The sequence below is a fragment of the Erithacus rubecula genome (assembly GCF_903797595.1).
Source record: "Erithacus rubecula genome assembly, chromosome: 18".
NCBI lineage: Eukaryota > Metazoa > Chordata > Aves > Passeriformes > Muscicapidae > Erithacus > Erithacus rubecula.
Window position 1 is genome coordinate 11521217 of NC_136670.1, and position 21742 is coordinate 11542958.

The 21742-nt window shown below is 45.8% G+C and overlaps 1 protein-coding gene across 1 annotated transcript in view; it reads right to left on the reverse strand.

Moving 5' to 3' along the window:
- Positions 1-21137, reverse strand: part of GNAS (GNAS complex locus) — a 130359-nt gene extending 109222 nt beyond the window's left edge. Inside the window, exon 1 of the mRNA XM_079321393.1 lies at positions 20763-21137. Within this exon, the coding sequence (XP_079177519.1) occupies positions 20763-21006 (244 nt within the window). The 5' untranslated portion in view covers positions 21007-21137. The remainder of the gene's footprint in view (positions 1-20762) is intronic.
- Between the last annotated feature and the right edge of the window lie 605 nt (positions 21138-21742).

The following is a 21742-nucleotide window of genomic DNA, read 5'->3' on the forward strand; positions in this document are numbered from 1 at the left end:
AAAAAAAAATTTAAAATCTGATTAAACACGTAATTGCCTCTGAACTGCAGGGCCTCCAGTTTGTCCCTGTCCTGCGGAGGGGCAGCTTCAGGAACCAGGACTGCCTTGTCTGTCACAATTGTTTCTGCCTCAGTTACCCGGTCCAGTCAAAACACGCACATTTACAGCCGCAGCTAGGAAAGATCTCGGAGATTTCCAGCAGCCCCCCCGAGCCTGTCCCGAGCCCACCCCGGCAGCGCCTGCTCCTCCCTGACCCCCTCCCACCCTCACTCCTCCAGAGAAGGGACCAGCCGAGTTTTTGCTCCACAGAGCTCCTCAAGCTCTCTCCATCCTTCCCTGTCGCCCTTTTTGTCCCCTCGCTGTGCCTGGGGGCAGCCTGAGCCTCCCTCGTGTGGGGAGCGCGGTGCGGGGGCTTCGGCTGCTCCTGCCCCCGCCTCTGGGCCCAGGGCAGGGCCACAGCACCGAGCACTCCCAGCAGCGACAGCACGGTCTAAAACACCAAAGCAAGAACACTACCAGGAAAAGAAAAAAAAACCAAAAAAACCCCAAAGAACCCAACACATCAAAAAGGTGAAAAGGAAGGGGGGAAAAAAAAACCTGAGAAACAACCCCAAGGACCTTCTAACTGCTCTGTCCCAGGACCGCGCGAGAGTGTCAGAGAAAGAGGGATCTGTTCCCCCTTTCTCTGGCGCAAACAAAATGACAAAACAAACCAAAACAAAAATCCATAAAAATCGTCCACAAAGTCCCCAAAGCTCGTCCTCTGCAGAGTGCGGGGTGTGCTTTGATGGATTCGGGTTGCTGGGGGGGTTTGATTTGGGGTTCCTGCCTGGAGCGCAGCGGGGCGCGGGGCAGGGGCGGATCAGGAGGGAGCAGTTCCCAGGAGGGTTTCAGGAGTTACTGCACGTTTATTTCACCAGATGCTATTTTTAACCCCGCTGTTACTATTTTTACCCGTGTCAGTGTTTTCCATTTGCTGAACTCTGTCCCCAAGCCGGCCCCGCTCCCCCGGCCCGCCCCGGGTGCCCCCGCTCCCCCTCAGCGCTTCCATCTCGTTCCAGGCTGCGCTTTTGGATCTTTCAAACAGCACCAGAGGAGCCCGTTCCCTCCCCCGCCCGGCGATACAATCTATATATCTCTGTCTATAGAAGCAGTGCAAAGTCCACGGGCAAAGCTCCTGCTCTAACTTTATTCCTCTCCAAACACATTCCTGCCAACGGGGAGGGGAAGAGAAAGAAAGAGGAAAAAAAAAAAAGAAAAAAAAAAAAAAAAAAAGCAAACAAACGCCACTGTTGCTAAGTTTTGCACTTTATACCCTTTTATATTTACAATCCTCTCTCGGCTAAAAATAGCAACACATGATCCATTTATAACTGGCCGGACATGCCCCGCAGCCGCCGGCGGGGCCCTGGCTGATGAAAGGAGCTCTCTGCGTTCCTTCTACCTGAGCTCATCTCCCGCTTAAAGGGCTCAGACAGCTCTGCTTCCACAAAGCGCACATTGAAATGACTGCTGCTTCCCGGGGAGAGCGGCACAAGTGACGGGAAAAATAACAAGAGCAAGAAAAAACCCGCTGCAGTGAGCCGAGCTGGCTGCCCCATGCCCAGCGCTGCCCAGTGTCCGGGCAGCAGGCAGGGGGTGAGCGGGGCTGGTCGGGGCTGGTCGGGGGTCCCAGCAGGACCTCACCCCGCAGGCAGCACAGGGGGGGTTCCAGAGACAGCTCCAGCTTGGCTCCATGTGTGATCAACTCTTTAACTCACACCACAGCAGTGTTGGGAGCGACTGCAGACCCTGACCCAGGGGCAAGTTCAAAGGTTCTTCCATAAATCACCTAAGAGATGGAAATTACTCTAGACATGGCTTTAGAAGTGGCTCTAGAAATTATTAGAAATTAGAAATAGCTCCTGGATCGACTCCAGACAAGTCTAGATGTTGTTCTTGCGTTTGGGTGAGGAGAGGGGCTGGAGGGCAATGTTGGAGTCAGCTCCAGAAGTTGGTCAAGAAGTGGCACCACAACTGGCAAAGGCATAAACACTCAGTGTTATCTGCAGTAATTCTTCATCCAGGAGATTTTAACACTGCGGGATTTACTCCTTCACTAATACCTTCTGAATTTGTTGTCATAAATTCCCATTAGCATGTGCAGGACTCAGAAGCTGCACGTGCAGCAGAAGGAGCTGCGTGACTGAACAGAGTCCTAAGGGCACAGCCCAGCACAGTTCAGTGAAAGCCACTCCTTACCACAAGAAAATACAGGTGCCACACTAATGTCACCTCCCTCACATGGACATGCTTGTGTGTTCTAAAATTTCTTCTCTTTGGAAGAGCAGATTTCCTCATTTTATTCTCATTGCTAAAACAAAGAATCCCAGCTCAGGAGGAGGATAGTTGCTCACACATCACTGAACAATGGCAACAAACAGCATGCCACACACAACAGTATTTTAGAGAAATTTATCACAGATGTGCAAATCCCAGCCACTTAGAATATGGGGTCAAACCATCCCAAAGTTTTGAGACTTTAAAGGAAAAATACACCTTCCAGTTATGAGCCTTTTGGGAACACTTGAAATGTTTCTCAGAACTCTTTAAGAGCTAGAAAACGTGGCTTGTTTGGACTGACAGCAGAAGTTCAGTGCCAGTGCTCCACGAATTGTAGCTAAAGGAAAAAAAGGCAATAACCACGGTGAGACCCAGAGAAAAAGTGATTGTAACAGTTGGCAACATCATTACCTACATTTATTCCTCCTAATAGCCCCATTTCAGTTGCTTTCCTGATACTCTTCTTGATTGGCTTTTCAGTGGGAAGTCACATCACCTCCTGTCCTGCCTGCACAGGAGTTTTCAGGCTGTATTTTCCCTTCGACCACGTATGCACTCATATGCTTTGTTTATACAGGAACAAAAACTGTCCATGTGTACCACTGTCTGTCCAAAATTTTACATATCACCAAACCAGACATGCAGCAGGCTGGTCAGAATTCTTGGAGCTGTGCTCCTTGTATGCATTTTTTTTTATTATTATTATTATTATTATTATATACAGATTTTTGCCGATTTCCATTTGCTTTTAGATGCCTCCTACAGGCAGGGGTTCAGACTAACCACCTCCCATGATGTGACATTAGCAATCAAGTGCCATTTGCAGGCTGCTTTCAGAAAGGCTAGAAGCAAAAATCACTCAAAACCATGATCCTGAAAGTCGTTAATAGGAGAATGCAGCAGTGGTTCTGCAAATGCTTTTCTGGGACCAGATGCTTTAAGCAGGGAAACAGAAACTTTGCTGCCACATTGCTATCAGTGTTGTAACTGTGTTTGCAAGAAAACCTGATTATCCTCCCTTTTAGCCATTACCAAGCTGTTGCAGAATGACAGCCAAACATGCATACAGAGGTACAGAAGCATCCTTGGACAAGCCTGTCTTGCCATAGTTGCTCTGCAAGATATTTTTCTGAGCAAGAGAGAGAGTTCAGGCCAGGGGCTGGGGGTATTTCACCACCAGGCAGAGAGTGCAAATCCCTCCAAAAGATCTGAATTTGCCATGGAAGCATGCCCTGAGTTTCAAAAGCAGAACCAAGATAGAGACAAAAAAGTATCACTTCATCCAAGCTATGAATAAATGCCTGCAGAGTAAAGTTATAGAAATTGATATTATTATTAAAGAGAATATAGGTAAAAAAAACCTTTTCCCCAAATAATAACCCAAAAATTAGCCAGAGGACAGTGGCAGCTCTCAAACCACTGCTTGGGAGAGGCTCCTCTCCTCACCCAGACTGCTCAGCCCTTCACTCTGCTCCTTCCCATTGTCACCCTCTTCCCTTTATTACCTGAAACCCACTCTCAGTCCCTGCAGCTTTGGCCCCCTCTTCTGTCAGCAAAACCAAACTCCCTGGTCATGTTCCCCTTGAAGCTTTGCCAAATAATGTCACTTCCTTTTTTTCCTCACGTTCTGGTTTTGCATTTTTGGGGTTCCCCCTCTGCCCTTTCTTTCTCTTCCTCCTCCTTTTTGGAGGTAGAGAGAGCTGTAATGGGGACTGAATCCCCAACTCTACACAGCACTGCTCTGGAGTGATAAAACTCCCAGCAAAAGAAAGGCCATCCTTCTTCCTCTGTGCCAATCAAAACCAGCCCGAGGTCACCTAAGGAAGGAGCTGTGTGAAACTCCCTGTTAGCAGCAGAGAGAAACACTTGGGCCAAAGGTTTTAAAACTTCCTTGTTTAAGTGGCCAAAAAAAGCCCTGGGCTACTGAATTTCTGGCCACTGCCCTTTGTATTTGTTTATTTTAAAGATGTGTCACTATTTCTCTCATAAGTCAAACACTTGAATGATTTCTAAATTTTCTTCCCTATGACCTCTTCCTCTTTTCCTGTTTTATTCTAGAAATACTCATTCAAAACTAAAATATAGGGAGTGGGTATGGCCCAAATGTTGCAATTCCTCATTCCACAGATTGCTATCACTACTGCAATTGCTATTCCCTCTGGATCCAGAGAAACCCACACAAAAGGACACTACAGAACACACATTTGCATATCATATGCTAGGAATACGAAATAAAGACTTTGAAGTATCTTTACAAAAATACTTAATAATTAGGAGGAAAGGGCATTACTTTTACACAGGGAGAGTTGCAAGTGATGCCTTCTGCTCTGAGCAATGCCTCAGATGTTCATTCTGTGGATACAGGTAATTATTAGGTGCTGTGATTGCATTACCCCCATGGAATCATTCCCTCAGGCTGAATTTGCTTCTCCAGACACAGCAGCATCACTCGGCAATTCTGCTTTTGAACAAAGCTGACTTGACCTACTTTGATCAGACGTGCTGGGAGACAAGAGGTGGAGAGCTCAAGAGAAGGGAATTCTGAGGATGGAGGAAACCACACAGCTTTGTCAGATGGCTGAGAGAGATGCTGCAATTCTAGGAGCCACTGGGGCTTCATTAGTCACAAGCTGAGGAGTGAGTGCAACCAGGGCTCCCTCCAGCAGCTGCCTCAAGGAGAGCTGCAATTCTGCTGGCACAGACACAGGCCAGTGAGCCCAGGGCCCACAGGCTCCTTGCACAGCCATAATAATTTATGTTTAGGATGTGTAACACCTCTAGCAGACCACAGTTGCTTTGTACTGCCATAGTTTTGTCCATACAGTTTATACCATATACCAATAAAGTGCTGGTTAAATCTACAGCCTACCAGACACAGTTCCCTCAGTATCAAAGGAGAGTGGGTACTATGCCTAAATCCTAAATTCTCTGAGTCACACCAGAATAGATTCTGCTCCAGTGTCTCTGCAGCCCAAACTAAGAAAAGGCCATGGAAGCTGCAGAGAAGTTGATAAAGCTGTGCACTGGGCTCTGCTGGCATTGAACACCCCAAACTCCAGACCAGCATCCTGCAGGACCTGGCCCATGGCTGACCTGTCTGAAGAAAGCTCCTCTGCTCAGGTTTCCTTCCACCATCACTTCCAACCAAACTGGTCCTGAAAGCACCTTTCTTACCACAGAGCAATTAAAGGGGAAACTCCCAAACCAGCACCCTTCCCTTCACTCTGGTATTAATTTAAATAGTCTCACAGATTCGTGTGAGCACTCAAAATTATTTCAAAAATAATTTACATGTTGTTACCAGGCTAAATGTGCTGAAGAATGAAGCCCCAGCACATGACAGTGTCCCATGGGACAGACACCATCGAGCCTTGGAAGTGTCACAGCACTTGAGGGCGCTGCTGCAGTAAATTTAACTCACCCAAAAAACCTTGACTTGGTTTTATTATGAACTCAATTATGAACTTCTGTTAAATCTTAGTGGCTAGTGTTGACACTGACTTACATTATTGCTGTTACACAGTGGCCCTATTTTGGTAAACAATGAGCAGCAGTTAGTCCTAACATTAAACATTCAAGGTTAGCACCTAGTTATGCCTTCAAATATTTGCACGAAATGATAAAGTGGAAGGACGACACAAAAACAGTTTCATTTGGAATTTTGTTAAATTATAAATTCCTTTCTTTAGGTTAAATGAGAAAGTGTGAAACAGCACGTGTGTTCTAAACAAAAAGAAAATTTGGGATGAAGATGAAAGCACCCTTTTGTCTTGGAAAGAACTGCTGTAGTCCTTTATGGGCATGTTGATTACCTTGTTTTGCACTCCCTGGCCTTTAACAGCATCCTCCCAGCAAGGGCTTCTTGGCCCTCACAAAGAAACCCACATCCCTCCTGCACCTTCCACCAGTGCATTCTCCACTGCATCCTTCCCACATTCCTTCTCTCAGGAGCCAGGTCTGCAGGATGCTGCAGTTTGGGATGCCCAGGGCAGCTCCAAGATCCCCTCTGCTGGGATTGTTTTTTTGAGACTCTACCCCAGCACACATCTGCCTCCAGTGTCAGTCATGGACTGTTCTCCATGGGTTATGGTCATGTTTCAGCTCTTTCTGAACTAGTTTAATTAGCCCTCCCAATTTTTTCCCCCTCCAATATCAAACAAGCTGGAGTTGAGTCAAGTTACAACTTGCCAGTATTAGAAAACTGTTCAAAAGTTCTGCCAATGCAATGCATTTGATAACATCCTTTTTATTATAGACCTTCCATATTTTGTTCTTTCTCAATTTTGACTGGCACACTCAATGTTCTTCACTGCAGGAGTTGCATGGTTTTCTCAAAAAAAAAAAAAAAATATTGAGGGTGAACTAGGACTTTGTAACTTTGATCAATGCTTACTGCTTAACAGAGCAAGAGTAAAGGGAAACAGTGACAACAGAAAAGACCTTCCCCAATGTTTTTTGATATTTTTACAGCACTGACTTTAAATTTGAGAAAACAGAAATATGGTAAAGGAGGTGTGCTGGACAACACACGTGAGAGTATATGAGCTGCTCTGCCAAAGATTAGGGAGAGCTACAGCACCAGTGTCACAAAAATATCTTAAAGTATGGAATACTTTGTATGTCAGAAACCAACTCCAAGTGTAAAAAGGCAGGAACAAAGTTAATAAAGGGAAAACAATCAAAGAAAGATGCCCTAAAACTGACACATTTGTCAAGGAAAGAAAACAAAGAATAGAGCACAAAGTAACTCAGCACTTTATCTGCAAATGAACAAATCCTTTCTGCTGCAGTGTTCTGTGGCAGTGACGAGTTATGCTTAAAAATCCAGGTAATAACAAAGTGCACGACAAACTTTTAACAGTTCTGGTTGTGACACGGTACAGATCTCTGTGTTTACAGCTGGAAACCAGAGCAGCACATTCTGCCCTGGAGTTCTGACTTGCTGGAGCCCTCGAGACAGATCCAGGAGCCTTGGGACAGCAGCAGCCCAAAGGCTGAGCTGTCCTAAGTGGAAAGGTTTTTCTCTAAGTTTGTGCAAAGTAAATGCTAAATTAACACTAAGTAATGCTGTGATAAGTGGGTTTTTTTCATCCTTTGCCAAAGATCATTGGTTTTGGATAATTTGATTTTGATATTTTTGCCAAGGAAACTTAGGTGTGATTTTCACCTCTATCTGGTGGGGATTTCTCCATTACACTGAAAGAGTAACAGAACCTGGAGCTAAAGCCAGGACTAACAAAGCCAGGATCCAGACCTAAATAGATGCCAAAATAATTGCAGCAAGACCCCAGCATTGCTGCTCCTACACCTTTCTGATGGGACCAGGGACCCACCAGGACATCTCCTTTTGGCAGAGCTGGAAATCTTTCAATCTCATCTCTTTTCCTGCCGACCCAGCAATAGCTGGAATCTTCTGTTAACAGCCAGCAGAGTAATTTGCTGAGCTTCAGATTTAGCATTTTACCACAATATATGAAAACCTCTCACATCTGCAAAGTTCAAACCCTCTAGGAACAATTCCAATAAGATGCTTCATGTTTCCTGCTCCATGCAAAAATAGGAAAAAAAAAAATCTCATCTATAATTGACCTTGACAGTTATTGAGAGCATTTGGCACCTATTAAAACTCCTTTAAGATGAAACCCTCTAAGCTTTAATAAGAAACGTAAATCTGAACTTTACACCACATTTTGTTCACTGGAAATTACCATGATAGGTTCAGTCACTTATTTTCCATTGAAAAGTTATCTTGAAATATGTACAGAACTTTTTAAACATTTATTGAGCAAATAGGATCCTTCTATTTCATCCCACACATCTGCTTTTTCAGGCAGACTATTAAAATTAGCTTGGAGATCTGCATAGCTTTGTCATTGTTCTTCTGTCTGGTCCACATATATGTACAGAGAACAGTTAGAAAAATGCAAAAATCCACTGAATTGACTTTTGTACTGAGAACTATCCCTACTTACAATTTGAAAGACCATTAGGATCTCTATCTGACCACATCTAGGAAGCAGAGACAAAGCCAGGAACTATCAGCAGTGAGCAGCTCTGTCTTGGTTGACACAAGGGCTGCTGTCATCAGAGCCACAACCCACTGAAGTGTCAACAAACAAGTCCTTAATCAAAGGACAGGGGGAGAAAAAATATTGGTGGTTTTAGAGGTCCAGGGATACCACTCCCACTTGAAAAATAAGAAGGTCCAGCTTGGAAATAGGGCCAAGCCAGCTAAACCAAAGTGTTTGACTGCCCCTTGAGTTAATCCAAGGAAAAACTCTCTTCTCCAACAATGTCCTCACTGCTGTGATCAGCTCCTGAGTGTGAGGGTCCCTCCCAGAACTTGCTGTGCTGAGACACACTGTTTGCCATAAGCATCTGGGTCAGATAATCCCTTTCTGGAGGAAATTCTGGGAAGCACTGGTAAATTGCTGCTTCCCAAATGACAGAAGCAAGGCTTTCTCTAGGCATAGTAGGATGCAGGTGGAGGATGAAACAAAACAAAACAAAAATTAAAAAGTAATCTCTTCTAATAATGCAGATTCCTAATGGCCAAGGCACGCACTCCTCTTGTGACTCTTGACTGGAAAACTCAACTGACCCAAAGTGCCCCACAGACCTAACAAATTCAAATTCATGTCCTCCCAGCCCTGCTCCCATGGGGAGCTGGCAGGGATCCCTCCCACCCTGCAGGCTTGAGCTTTTTGGCTGTACAAAAATCCCAGTTTCTCTCCTCAAACACAAAAGCTCCAACAGCATCTCCCAGGCCTCTGGTGTGAAAGGATGAGCATGAACTGTGCTCACTCCTGAGTGCACAGACACAAAGGGTTGCTCCTGCTCACACACAGTGCCTTTGCTGCCCCTTCTGCACCTTACCCAGTGCCAGGATATTCCTGGAATGTGTGTGAGCAACAGGCAGGGCAATGATTGCCCACCCTCAAAAGCCTGAAGGTGGATCAGGGCCTTTCACTTGATGGCACTGTAAGAAAATTGGAACAGTCCTTATGGGTTTTGGCATTAAAAATAAAATCTTGCTTAGCACAAGGATTGGGTGTGCTGGTGGCTCAGGACAGAACCAGGAGAGGCAATGAGCTACACAAAGAATATGGGATTGAACTGCAAATTCTCCATCTCAAAAGCAATTACAGATTGTGTAATCTTAAAAACTTAGAAACAGCACAGTTTAAATTTAACATTTTGCTATTGGCCATGCTAATGATATTAGTTGAATAACCAACAAAAATACTAGAATTTCTCTGGAATAAATTCAACTATTGAGAAACTGTCATTCTGAAAAGTATCTGTGATCCTAAGGCTTTTACTATATCCTGGTGGATTTTTCATTATTTCCTGCATTTTCCATGTTTGTCTGTGACAAAGAAGAACTCAAGCAAATGCTCCTGAGAGTCCCCTCATGTCCTCCTAGAGCAGCCACCACCAAGGATTTCACAAGCCCACATCACATTTTGTTTGTGTACAAGAATCCTCTACACCCCTCCATGGAAGTTTCAAGTGATCAGAAGCAATCTGTTCACATTAAAATTGCAATTTCAAATGATTATTTTTAAATGACAGAAAATTACCCAGTCTGAGGTGAAGCTTTACAAGCTTTGGAAACTGGGCTTTTTGTTCTTGGTGCAAAGAAATATTCCAGCTGTTTCAAAATACATTTGCCATAGTTTAACCCTTACATCAATAAGGTAGCCTGCATGAAAATGCTGTTCTTTGAGAATAATATACCAGTTAATACTCAGATTTTTCCATCTAATTCTAAAGACACAACTGCAATATGCAAGCACAATACACTAGCAAATTCGTTTGAACTACAGAAATACTTTTTTTAAAAAATTATTTCTGGAAGCTCAGCAAAAGCTGGGCTTGAAATCTCTCAGTGGAATTACATTTTCGTTCAAGCAACACCACATAGTTTGGAAGCCATGGAAAATATCTATTAAAGCAGTTGCTAATTTAGAGAAAAAATGACCCCATCTGGAACAGTGTCTGCAGTGCTGTTCATTGCACCACAAGAAAAATATTATTGTATTGCAGCGTGTGAAGCTTTGTAACAAAGATGACGCCAGGTCAAAAGCATCTAACTTAGAAAGAGAAATTGAGGTTAAGGTCTTGCTTTTACTGTAAAAGATTAAGTCCAAAATGAAGTTTAACACGAAAGAAGGGGTGGAAAACAGACGAGCTGAACTGACAGATAACAATTTTTTTCCCCAACTTAAGAAAGGTTTCCAGTTCCAAGAAGATGTCCTCCAGTAATGTAAATTAAGAAAAGTAACTTAGGAAGGTTTTTTTTTAATGTGAAGAAATTTAAGCATACCAAGAGCATTATAGAGCAGATTACTCAAATAACACTTACTTAAGAGATCCCAAAGAGAAACTATGGCAATTACATCCCTGAGTTGGAAACTCCAGTGTCTTAAACAACAGTGAGGGTAAGTCAGGTATTTATTGACAACAGCTCAAAGTTAGGGGGTGCCAAAACGTGTAACACAGGGGTTTTTATATCAGGTGCTTGCCCATGCAGCAGCACTGAGTCTGAGCAATCCCCTCCTCAACTGCAGCATCATTTGTCATAGAGATCTACCAAAAACTCATCTTCTCAAGAAACCCCAAATGAACACTGTCCATGCAATAGCAGCAGGGCAGTGCCACAGTGGAGATGTCCTGGGATGCCCAAGGAGTTGCCTGCAGCTTCCCACCAGTCCCTGCCCTTGGCTAACTCCATCTGCTGGCACTGCAGTGAGAGCCATTTCCCAATTCTCCATCCCAATTCCACAGTGGATTACTCCAGCAGTATTCCTAAGAAAGGGGTGATCTGTACTGAGATCAGTGGGAAATGAAGATAGCAAGCATTCTAAAACCATGCCAGGCCTGTTGTTGTGTAATCCAGATTTCGGAGGAGCAAAATAGCAAGCAGTTATATGGGACTACAAACATCTGTTTTCAAGAGGTGTCCAGATCATTAGCAGCTAATTTTATCTCTCTGTTGCATTCCCTGCCATATGCTAGGGGATAATCTCAGCAAGCAACAGGGATTTTCATCTCAAATCCTAACAAATCTGCTCTACAAGGCTTCATAGTTTTTCTTATGTCACTTATGAGATAATACCTCTAAGCTGTTCCTCTTTGCTCTTTCTATGCCTTGTGTATACTCCATCACAGCAGCCAACAGCTCCTGCAACCTGCCCAGTAAAAACTGAAAATTTCTCCATGCCATCCTAGAAAAAAAATCCCCTCCCTTTTTAAGAGCGAGTATAAAATTTATCTCTTGGATAAACTCCTACTTGGGCTGTCCCCTTCACCCTGCATGTCCCATCCCCCAGATGAACGATGGCAGTGGATTTGAAACAATCTTAAATGAACCGTGGCAGACCAAGCTGGGGATGGTGAGGCTTTGGTGGTCCCCCTCCTGCCAGCCCCCAAAGTGCTGAGAAGTTCCTGCAAGCCCAGAGTTTCCAGCAAAGCCACGAGCAGTGCTGCTGCTGGCCAGGAGGGATATTTTTATCTGCTCCTCATTCCCATCTGCCCTGCCAATCCAAAACAAACTTGAACTAGTGGGGAAGATGGTTCATGATGAGAACAGGATTCCCTGGCTGGCTCTGTGTGTCACCACTGGATCTGTGGATTGGTGGCACAGCTGCATCAGCCTGGCTTCCCAGGCAAAACCAGCAAACCTACTGCTGGAATTGCAGCAGCTGAAAAGCAGAACTAAACCACATAAGTATTATGTAAAATGATCTTTTTCTAAGTATATGTTTATTGTGCACAGAAGAAGTGGATTTAATTACAAACAACTGGAAGTTTTTAACAGGCTGGATTGCCCCCTACTCCCTTTCTAAAAACTAAGGTTTGGCAGCAGCTTTTGGGTTTCATTGCAAGTCTTCTAAGTATTTCCTTGGAAAGACTTTACACTTGGTCCCAGGCAAGAAGTCAAAATCAACATTTAAAAAGCATGCCCTGCATAATTTCCAGGATTCAGCAGCATTAAGGTATACTTATGGAGGCCAGGAGGAGAACTGCTTTTTGTGCTTTTTGACTTCGTGCATAAAGCTGGTCTTCAGACAAGGAAGTTTATATTCCAAATAATATTTTTAACTAGATGTGGTCAAGTACATAACTTATCAGGCCTCTCCTCATCCCCCTCCCAAAATAATCCTGAACACTAAATACCTTTGCAGTATTTAGATTTTGCTTAGACCTCTATTAAAAGCAACAGATTCTCAAATTTTCTAATGCAGAATAATTCAACAGCAAACAAAGTTTCAAATAACATTTTCTTAAATGTCTTTGTACTATAAAACTTCCATTTGGGTTTGACAGTGATATTCAGGCTACATTGGCTGGTTCTGCACTGAAATGGGTTGCACCCAGTTTCAAGGTGTGTCCCTGATCCTTGCTCAGGGGATGGAGTGTCCAGGTGGGATGGCAGCAACAGGTGACTCTGAGGGGACAGTGCACACAGGAATAATCCCATTGGAATCACAAGGATATATACATGTTTAAGAACTACCCACTCAAATTTCACGTTTATTTTGGTTTGGGGGAAACAGACTAGTAGAAGCATTTTCCTTGTGAGTATCTGAAGTGCTATTAAAAACAAATATATATTCTTCTGAAATACAAGCAAGTGAAGTCCTGCATCACTCACCACCTAAAACCACAAAATGCTACAAATGAGGCTGAATTTCACAGATGCTGGGAGAAATGAGAGCACAGGTAGTGTTAAGGGATCAGGGGAGAAAATATCTTTCAGCTTTTACAGTCTAAAAGGAATTTGTTCAGTGCTTTTCATCAGCAGAGGAAAATCAGTTGTATCAAATTGTGGATTTCCTGTGTGGAGGTAAGGCAGGGAAAGCACCAAGACAGTATTTCACAAAGTATTTTTCTTCCAAGCAGACAGTTTTAACTGGTATTTATAAAAAAACCCAAAACATCTGAATGCAGATTTTCAGCTCACAATACCATGCCCTTCTCCTCAGTATCTACATTTCCTCCCTATGTTGAGTCCCAGTCACACAAATCCCTCTGTGCTCCAGAAAACCTCCCAGCTAACCAGTGATTATGAGATTTCAGCATGAAAAACAACCAGGAAAAATGCAAACCCAAACAAATACAGCCCACAAACTAAAAATTGTGTTCAGTGGGAGGTGGGGTAAGAAAGAGGAAGAGGTGGTGTACGTGCAGTGAGGATGACACAGAGAAAGAGAAGGTCAGATCCTAAAAAGTGCCTTTTTTTCCTCATTTCTGCAGCATTTCTCATCAGAGCTGCCCAGGGAACAGAGCACCCAATTTCTGTGAGAGCCTGAGGACACACAAGCTGCTGGTTCCTACTCCAGGCTCTCTGTTCTCCAGGACACTCAGATGTGTTTGTCACCTCCAACAAGAAGCCAGCACAGCTCATCATCTCCAACAAAGTGCCTGGCAGGATTGCCCAGCTGTTGGTGTCCCATCTGAACTGCTGTAAGCAAAATTGAAGAGCCAGAAAGAACTAAAGCCTGGAGAATCCCTCCCAGCAGCCTGTGGTCCCTGCAGGGATTGGCACACAACACATGATCCGAATTGTTCCAAGGTATCAGTGAAATCTGAAATCTCTGCAATGTGACAGAACAATTCAGAGCTGAGGCTCAGGTTTCTGGCTGCCCAAGGGAGCAGCACAAACCTCACAAGCTCCTCTGCAAGGCAGCCCCAGCAGTCAGAAACAGCACAAGGGCAAGGTGTGACTGATTTCAAAGTCAAAGGAAAGCACTCAAAATGCAAGCATTACATTATAAAAGCAACTTATTTGGGTTTAAGTCTCCTGTAATGCAATGCAGAGGAAGCACAGCTGTGACAGTGCTTGTTCCCTCTTCCAAAACACTGAGGCAGAAGTGGCTGAACAGAGCAAGACTGCAGATTGTAAAACTGCATCTTACTCCATTTTAGGAACCAACTCATCCTCCTCAGCAGCCCCTTGCTTCATTTGGCAAAATAAAAATATCAGTTTTCTGACATCTGTGTGACACCTGCTGCAGCCCCACACTCTTCAATGCAGAGAATACCCATCAACTTTTCTGTCCTCTTAGTGACAGACAGATCTTTAAAAATGCTGCCCAGACACAGACACTGTGGGTTTTCTTTGCAGAGGGAACACATTAGAGGAAGTAAAGAAAACTTTGGCTGAGCTATTTATAAAGCTTGCATGGCTTGGTTCTCAAATGCTTCACTGAGCAGGGGAACAATAAGAAAAAGTCATGGAGTTCAACTTCTCAAGACACATTCTTCAGGTCTGAATATCTAAACCATCATGGATTTATATACTGGTAACTGGGCTTTCTCATGAAAAGCATCTGAGTTGTCCTCTCACCAGGGAATTGCCAAGCTCGTTTCCTGACATTTTTAAATCGGGGCAATTAGAACGAAATTCAATGAAATCATGCATATTTGTGAACAAGGACACTCCCAAATTCAAGGAAGCCAGGGAAGAACTGTAATTAACTGCACTCCTCCAGGCTCTTCCTCTAGGGAAGCCCTTGCACAGGAGACAGTTCCATTTAAGATGTCCCAGTGGAGAATGGTGCCAGCAGTTGCACAGAAGCAAGCAAGACATTTTGCCTGCTCTGGAAGCAGATGGTGCTGACCAAGCAACAGGATCACAAGCTCAAAAAAGTCAAGTTAAAAAGAGAGCATGGTTGGGGCAGAGTTTGAGCTTTAAAAATAAAAATTCTCAGGTAACTCTGAAATTAGATCCATGGCTACAGATGAATGCAGCCTCTCTAGAGTGACTGATGATGATCTTTATGCCACCAGGCAGCTGAGTGAAAAAAAACAGATTGCCACTACAGAGAGATGGCATCTCTGCTGGGGAAGGGGAGAAACTATGAACATTTATACTCCTGTGTGACTGCACAGGCATGGCTGGTCCTGGGGATCAGGGGATCCTCACCCCTTCCCACAAAAATTCACATTTACACATGCACAGAGCATCCCTTCAGCACTAGCTACAACAGTGAAAGTAATTAGTTTGCAGTTCAGATCCCTGTAGAGAACATCCACCTTGCCTCACACAGCATTGCCATCCATCAGCAGCCCTCCATCCTCACTCACTCAGAGCAGTGCAGCTCCAGCTCTTCAGACACCTTCCACTGCCAGACCCTGCTGGAAGCAGCTCAAACTTTGCCAAACTTCAAATATGCTCGCTGGATCTCTCCACACCATGTGTCTGCCTGAGGCTAATGATCTTTTTGTTTGTTTGGAGGAAAGTCACTATCGGGAGTTCTCAAAGAAAAAAAACAACAAATGAAAACAAAAGCAACCAAAACAAAACAGAGCAGGAAATGAGAAGTAACTTGCCTCTTGCCTTCCTATGAAATTTCAAATGAGAGCAGGAGGGAAATTACTAAGTGATCTAAAGCATAGAGGTGCCATTGCTGAGGACACTAAGTTGTTCTGAGATTCAGCAATCACAAATCACAACACAGGTGCAGCTAGCATTGACTGCACACTGGGTAAAGCTTTCTTAAAGTTTGCAAAACTTTTTTTCTATTTCAGGTCAATATATTCCAATCCAGAAGATCTCCATTTACTGACTGAAAAGGCACCACATGTTGGATACAGCAGTGGGAACTGAGCAGGACTCCTCTTGCAGAGGCTCCTCATTGCAAACAAGATCCCTAATTAGCATTCCTCCTCCTTGCTGTCCAGAGCAGGATTGTCATGTCTGCACTGGGAAGTACTGGGCAGATGGAAACCATAGAGATTGCCATGTCCAAGTGTTCTTGTAGTGTCTGGTAATTACTGGGAGCATTATTGGAAAATATTGTAATTCCTTCACCACTACAGACAGTCCATTTGGAGCAGTGCTGCCTCTCCAGCTGGTATCACAGTGTGCAGGCTGCTACAAGATACACACATCACAGGCTTTCCCTAGGACTTTATTGTCCTATACCTGCTTTTCTTAAATGGGAAATGTAATCCCAACTCAGTATAAGATGTTTAGTGTGAAAAATCTTGCTCCTGAGAATTAGAAAGCACCAGGATAAAGATTCTCTCTACATTTTTAGCCTATTTTGTACTGTGCATGTTTTACGTGATCTTCTGATAAGAATAACATGCTTTTCAGCAGGGTGTGTGCCCTCTCTTGCAGCTCATAATGCATGGGACACAAGAAACAAACTTGTTGCAAGTGAATTAAAATCTTGTCAACAAGATGGAATTTTGACAAGTGCTCGAGCACATGCCTGTCTTTATAACTGGATGTCTTCCTCTGCCCCTCCATCCCGAGAGCAGCAGTGCCAAGATAACCACTTCCCTGTGAGCTAGCAAGATAGGGAATCACCACAAGAGGTGGAATATTTTATGGGATTTGCTGCCCTGGAGAAGCAGGCCAGCTTCAGTCTGAGCTGCCCCAACCAGCAGAGTATACAGCTTCCATCAGGGATAACCAGCTGTGCTTCCTGCTGCACTTCAGAGCACCTAAAGCTCACTTTGCAAAAGTGCTGAGTGCTCACAACAATGAGGTCCATGATCTAAATACAGAAAGTATTTACTTAAAAAACAACAACAACAAAAAGTTGGGTACTATGGATTAAAATTTGGCAAAGACGGGATATAAAAAGTCAGCGGCGCCTTTGGACAACTTCAGCTTTAGTGTTTGGTGGCATTTCCTCCCCAGCATCCACAAAAGGAGGAGGAGACCAGCCCATTTCACAGCAGTGCCATGCACTGACATTTGTGGAGCATTCAGTGCCTGCAGTGACCAGTGCTGCACACGGAGAGCTCAACAGCTCTTTATTCAGCACGGGGCATGGACAGAGTGCTGCACACAGGGCACAGGGTGACACATTGTATGAGGAGGATAAGAATATTGAATAGCTGCTCATTCACTGCACAACATCCATCTTGTGCCCTGAATGAAGTACCAGCCCTGTGGAAAAAAATACAATGTCAAGCATACAAGACAGTCTTTAATTACATGGCAGGCAGGGGCTCCCTATGCAGCAGAGAGAGGGTAACTGTGGTCACTCTTCACCCTGATATTTCCCAGCTTTTTAAAGTGTGTTCTTCTTCTGTATAATATATTTCCCCATAAAAAAACTTGAAATTTGCATACCCTATATTTGTATTTGTACCAACATAAATATTTCTGTTAAAATCATTTTACTTAAGCACTGATAAAGGGAAGATTTAGAATGGCTGTTATTTTATAAGCTGCACTTAAATATAAATATTTAGGGTGACAAGTGTATATATCTCTATTCATATATTGATATGTGCAGTTCTTTTTCAAGATGGGAATAAGCTACAAGTACTTTTTACATAAGCAACAGTTCAGCCTGAGAGTGAAAAAGCCAAGTACACAGAGATTGGCAAAGCACTGAGAGGAGACCAGCCCAACTTTACTCTCTTATAGCAAACCAGATTCATACTTCCAAGTCTTTATTAAAAAAAAAAAGAAAAAGAAAAAAAAACATTACTGTCACCAGTAAGAAAGCATGTTTTTTAGACAAAGTTTAAAATATTTTCCTTCATAACCACAGACTTTCACTTTTAGAGTCAGGATTGTTCTACAACAAAAAAACAACCCCCATGCAATGAAAAATCACCTCCTATTCCCAGTTGTATCCCTGAACTCACACTATGCTGCCAACATAACATTGATTGTAATCTTGAAGTTGTGACTTGTACAGTTCACTAAACAAAATCCACTAAGATTACACCTGGCTGAGCATTTCACAAAAACAAAGCAAAACACCTCCCACTACTCTGCTGCAAGTACAGTGTCAGATTATTACCTCCAAAATAGAGTAGATGCAAGATGTCTGCTTTACTGAAATTAAGAGAAGTTACAGGGCTTGGGATTTTACTTTATACAAGAGTGGTGATGAAAAAGGACTGAAAAACTATTAAAGAAATCAAAAATCAATTAACAGCATAAAGCTGCCCACTGAGTAACTACACTGCACACCCCTGAGCACCTGGATAAAATAATGAATCTTCCAAAAAAAGGAACTACAGCTAAGGAGCAGAAGTATCAGGTTGAAGAGCACGAGCTGAGTGATTCTCTGAGTAACAACATGTAAATTACACACACACTGCAACACCAACCCACAGAGCACAGGCACAGGGACTTCATGCACTCCCTGTGCCCTGCCAGCCCAGCCATAGGAAGGAACACTCCAAATTCCCAGCACAGCCCTTGGAAGGGCATGAGCTACTGCAGCCATGTGTTACAAACAATTTAGCCTTGGGGACAGGACAGACCTGAAACATCAGAGCAGCTTTGATTTAAATAAAATCTGTTACTCTCAAAGAAAGAGATGGCACCCTGGTGTCTCTCGCTGTGTCAGTGATGCACTCCTACAGGAGCACCTCAGCCTAAAAATCAGGAACACAAGTGAGAAATTCCAAGTATCTACTGCAGCTTTAGCTATTGAGCTTCAGCCCAAGTGAGGAGACATTCCTGGCTCTGCACTTTCCCCCCACCCTAACTCCATTCCTTAGAGAAGGACTCAGCTGCAGCTTTAAATCCCAGCTGGATGCTCCTGCCCTCTGCATTCAACATCACCTCCTGCTCAATTTGTGTGCAATCCCAGCACAGATAGCTGTGGCAGCAATACCTGCTGATGTACATGAAGGATCACCAAATGTACCCCAAACTTCATAATCCAGAAACAGAAAATTCTCAAGGCAACGGTGAAAGTGGGATGCAGGGAGAAGCAGCAAGGGAAGGAAGCTAACTGGAAAACTGACAGTCCCCATGCAAGGAGCAGGGAAATGGGTCTCTTAGGCATCCCAAGATTTACAAGAGGGCCAAAAACTGACTTCCTGCTATTCAAGTCCAGGCTGAAATATAATAAACGACTGCCAGCATAACACTGACTCATATCCATCAGATTTATAAATCAGTACTTCGACAAAGAAAGCTCTGTTGGCTTCACCATAGACAACTCTAAACCACCCAGATGTGTTGTTTAACCCACTCAGTGTTCAATGCCATTGCAGCAAAACCCAGCTCTTTATTAAAAAACAGGCAACTGAAATACTGGTTACAGAAGCCTGTATCAGATAGCCTTTATGACTTAAAGGCTTGCAGATTAACATCAAAACTAGCCCTGCTGTTGGATTTTCTTTTCCAACATTTAATCTACAAAGAAAGAAAAGTTCTCACGGCTCCTCCTTCACACACTTGTTCACGACAGAACAAGCTGGAAATATATTAAAACCAAACACCAAATGGTAACACACCTACAGGCACAGTGTGCTTGAAAGGAATGCACGTTGGGTAGAGCTGTGATTCCTTACCAACAGTCACAGCACACAAGCTTTACTCTTCCCACAAGTGTTGCTCAACCCCCTTCCCATGAGAAGGAGGGACACATTTATGAAGAGACTTTCATCAGTATAGCTGCAACCACATCAAAAGAAGCTCTGCTTCTGGAACAGAAACTTTTACCACCAAGATTGGATCTAGAAAACTAGATCAAATATTGTTTTCTAAAGCTCCTTAAAATTCTGCTCCTCTATTACAGGCTGCAAATGCACACCAATAAGATGAAGGCCAAATTTTGCTGTTTATGTCCTGTGGAACCACAGACGCTCCAAGGGCAAGAGGTGCTTAAGTTATTCGTGAAATATTTGAAAATATTCTCCATTATTCCAAGATGCTCAGGGTAACCTGTATTCCACCTGCATTGCACCCCGGGGAGGAGGAGTAGAAACATTTCCAGCCTCCTTCGACTTACCTGAAGGCCAACACATGACTTTCTAAGCCTGTTTGGGTTGGGGTCGTGTACTACACTAGCTCACAACTGCATAGTTAAAGTGCCTTTTAGGGCATCCCTGGGGAAGGCAACGCAGTCACGGTGCAGGAGCATCCCTGCCCGCGAGCCCAGCGCAGCGCCGGGCAGGGACGAGCTGCCATGCAGGGAACAAGGGATGGAACCGCACCAGCGGCTGCGGCCCCGCGCTGTGCATGCGGGGAGCCGCAGCGGACAGCGGCGAACCAGCCCGGCACACGGCAAACTCGGGCATCCTTCCCCACGGGAGAGCCGCCCCCGCTGCCGCTGCCGCGGTCCCTGCGTGGCTCGGTGTGAGCACCAGCGCGGGGACAGCGCGGGGACAGGCGGCCGCGCTCGGCGCCGAGCATCACCTTCACGGGGGTGCGGCTGCTGCTTCCCTCGGCGCCCGGCTCGTACCGCACACAGCGGCGGGCGCGGCCGGGCACGGAGCCTCCCCGGCCCCGGCACCCCCGGCAAACCCCGGCCCGGTTCCCCCCGCGCTGCCGCAGCCCCGCCGAGCCCGCGGAGCCCCCGCCCGGCGCCGCCGCCACGTGCGCGCCCGCCCCGCCCCGGTGCCCCCGCGGCCGCCGCCCCCTCCGCCCGCTCGGGCAGCGGCAGCGGCCTCGGGCCCCGCACCTGCCGGGCCGAACCGAACCGAACCGCGCCGCTCACCCAGCAGCAGCAGCCGGTGCGTCTGCTTGTACTCGCGCTTCTCCGCCTTCAGCGTCTTGTCGATGCTCTTGCTCCGCTTCTTGTCCGCCCGCTCCTTGGCCACCAGGTCCTGCCGCAGCCGGTGCCGCACCTGCGGGTCGCCGTGCTCGGCCGGCGCGGGGGTGTCCGGCTCGCCGCGGCTGCCGTAGGGCGCGGAGGGGTGCGCGGCGGCCAGGCGGGAGCGCAGGCTGTAGCACAGCCCCATGGTGCCGGAGCCGCCCGCCCTACGGCGCCGCGGGCATCGCTCTCCGCCGGGGCGGGCAGGGCGAGGCGGCGGCGCCCGGCGGCCTCTTAAAGCGGCCGCGCTCGGCCGGCGGAGCGCGGGTCCCGTCCCGTCCCGTCCCGCCCTCCCGGACCCGCGCCGCGGCGGCGGGAGCGGCCGCACGTGATGCGGACATGTTTACCGTATTCTCTGGAAAGCGCCGGCCCTGCGGGAGCGGCCCCCGCGCCCCCCGCCCGCCCCCGCAGCGCCCGGGACCCGCGGGGTCTCTGCGGGATATCTGCGGGATTTCTGCGGAGTCTGTGCAGGATCTCTGCGGGATCCCTGCGGGGTCTCCGCGGGATCTCCTCCTGCCCCGCGGGGACAGCGGGCAGCAGCCCTTCCCATTCCCCGCACCCCAAACCAGCGCTGCTTTGAAGTTTCAGCCTGGCTTTTGCCAGGTCGGGACCTGAGCAGACATCCCATCGTGAGGATGCTGCGGTGCCAGGGAGAGCTCTGGTCCACGGAGGGCTCGTGTTCAGTTTGGACACTGTGCCTGAGCTCCTCCACACAACCTGAGCCCACTGGAGAGAAGGACACCAAGCCCTGTGTCATTTTCATGCCCCATTTTTAATGCACTTCCTGCCACACACAGATTTGTCAGTGACTCCTTGTTATTTTCTACCAATGCCGTCATCCAGTGGAGAAGTTACTGATGAACTTCCTCTGGAGGCACTTCTGC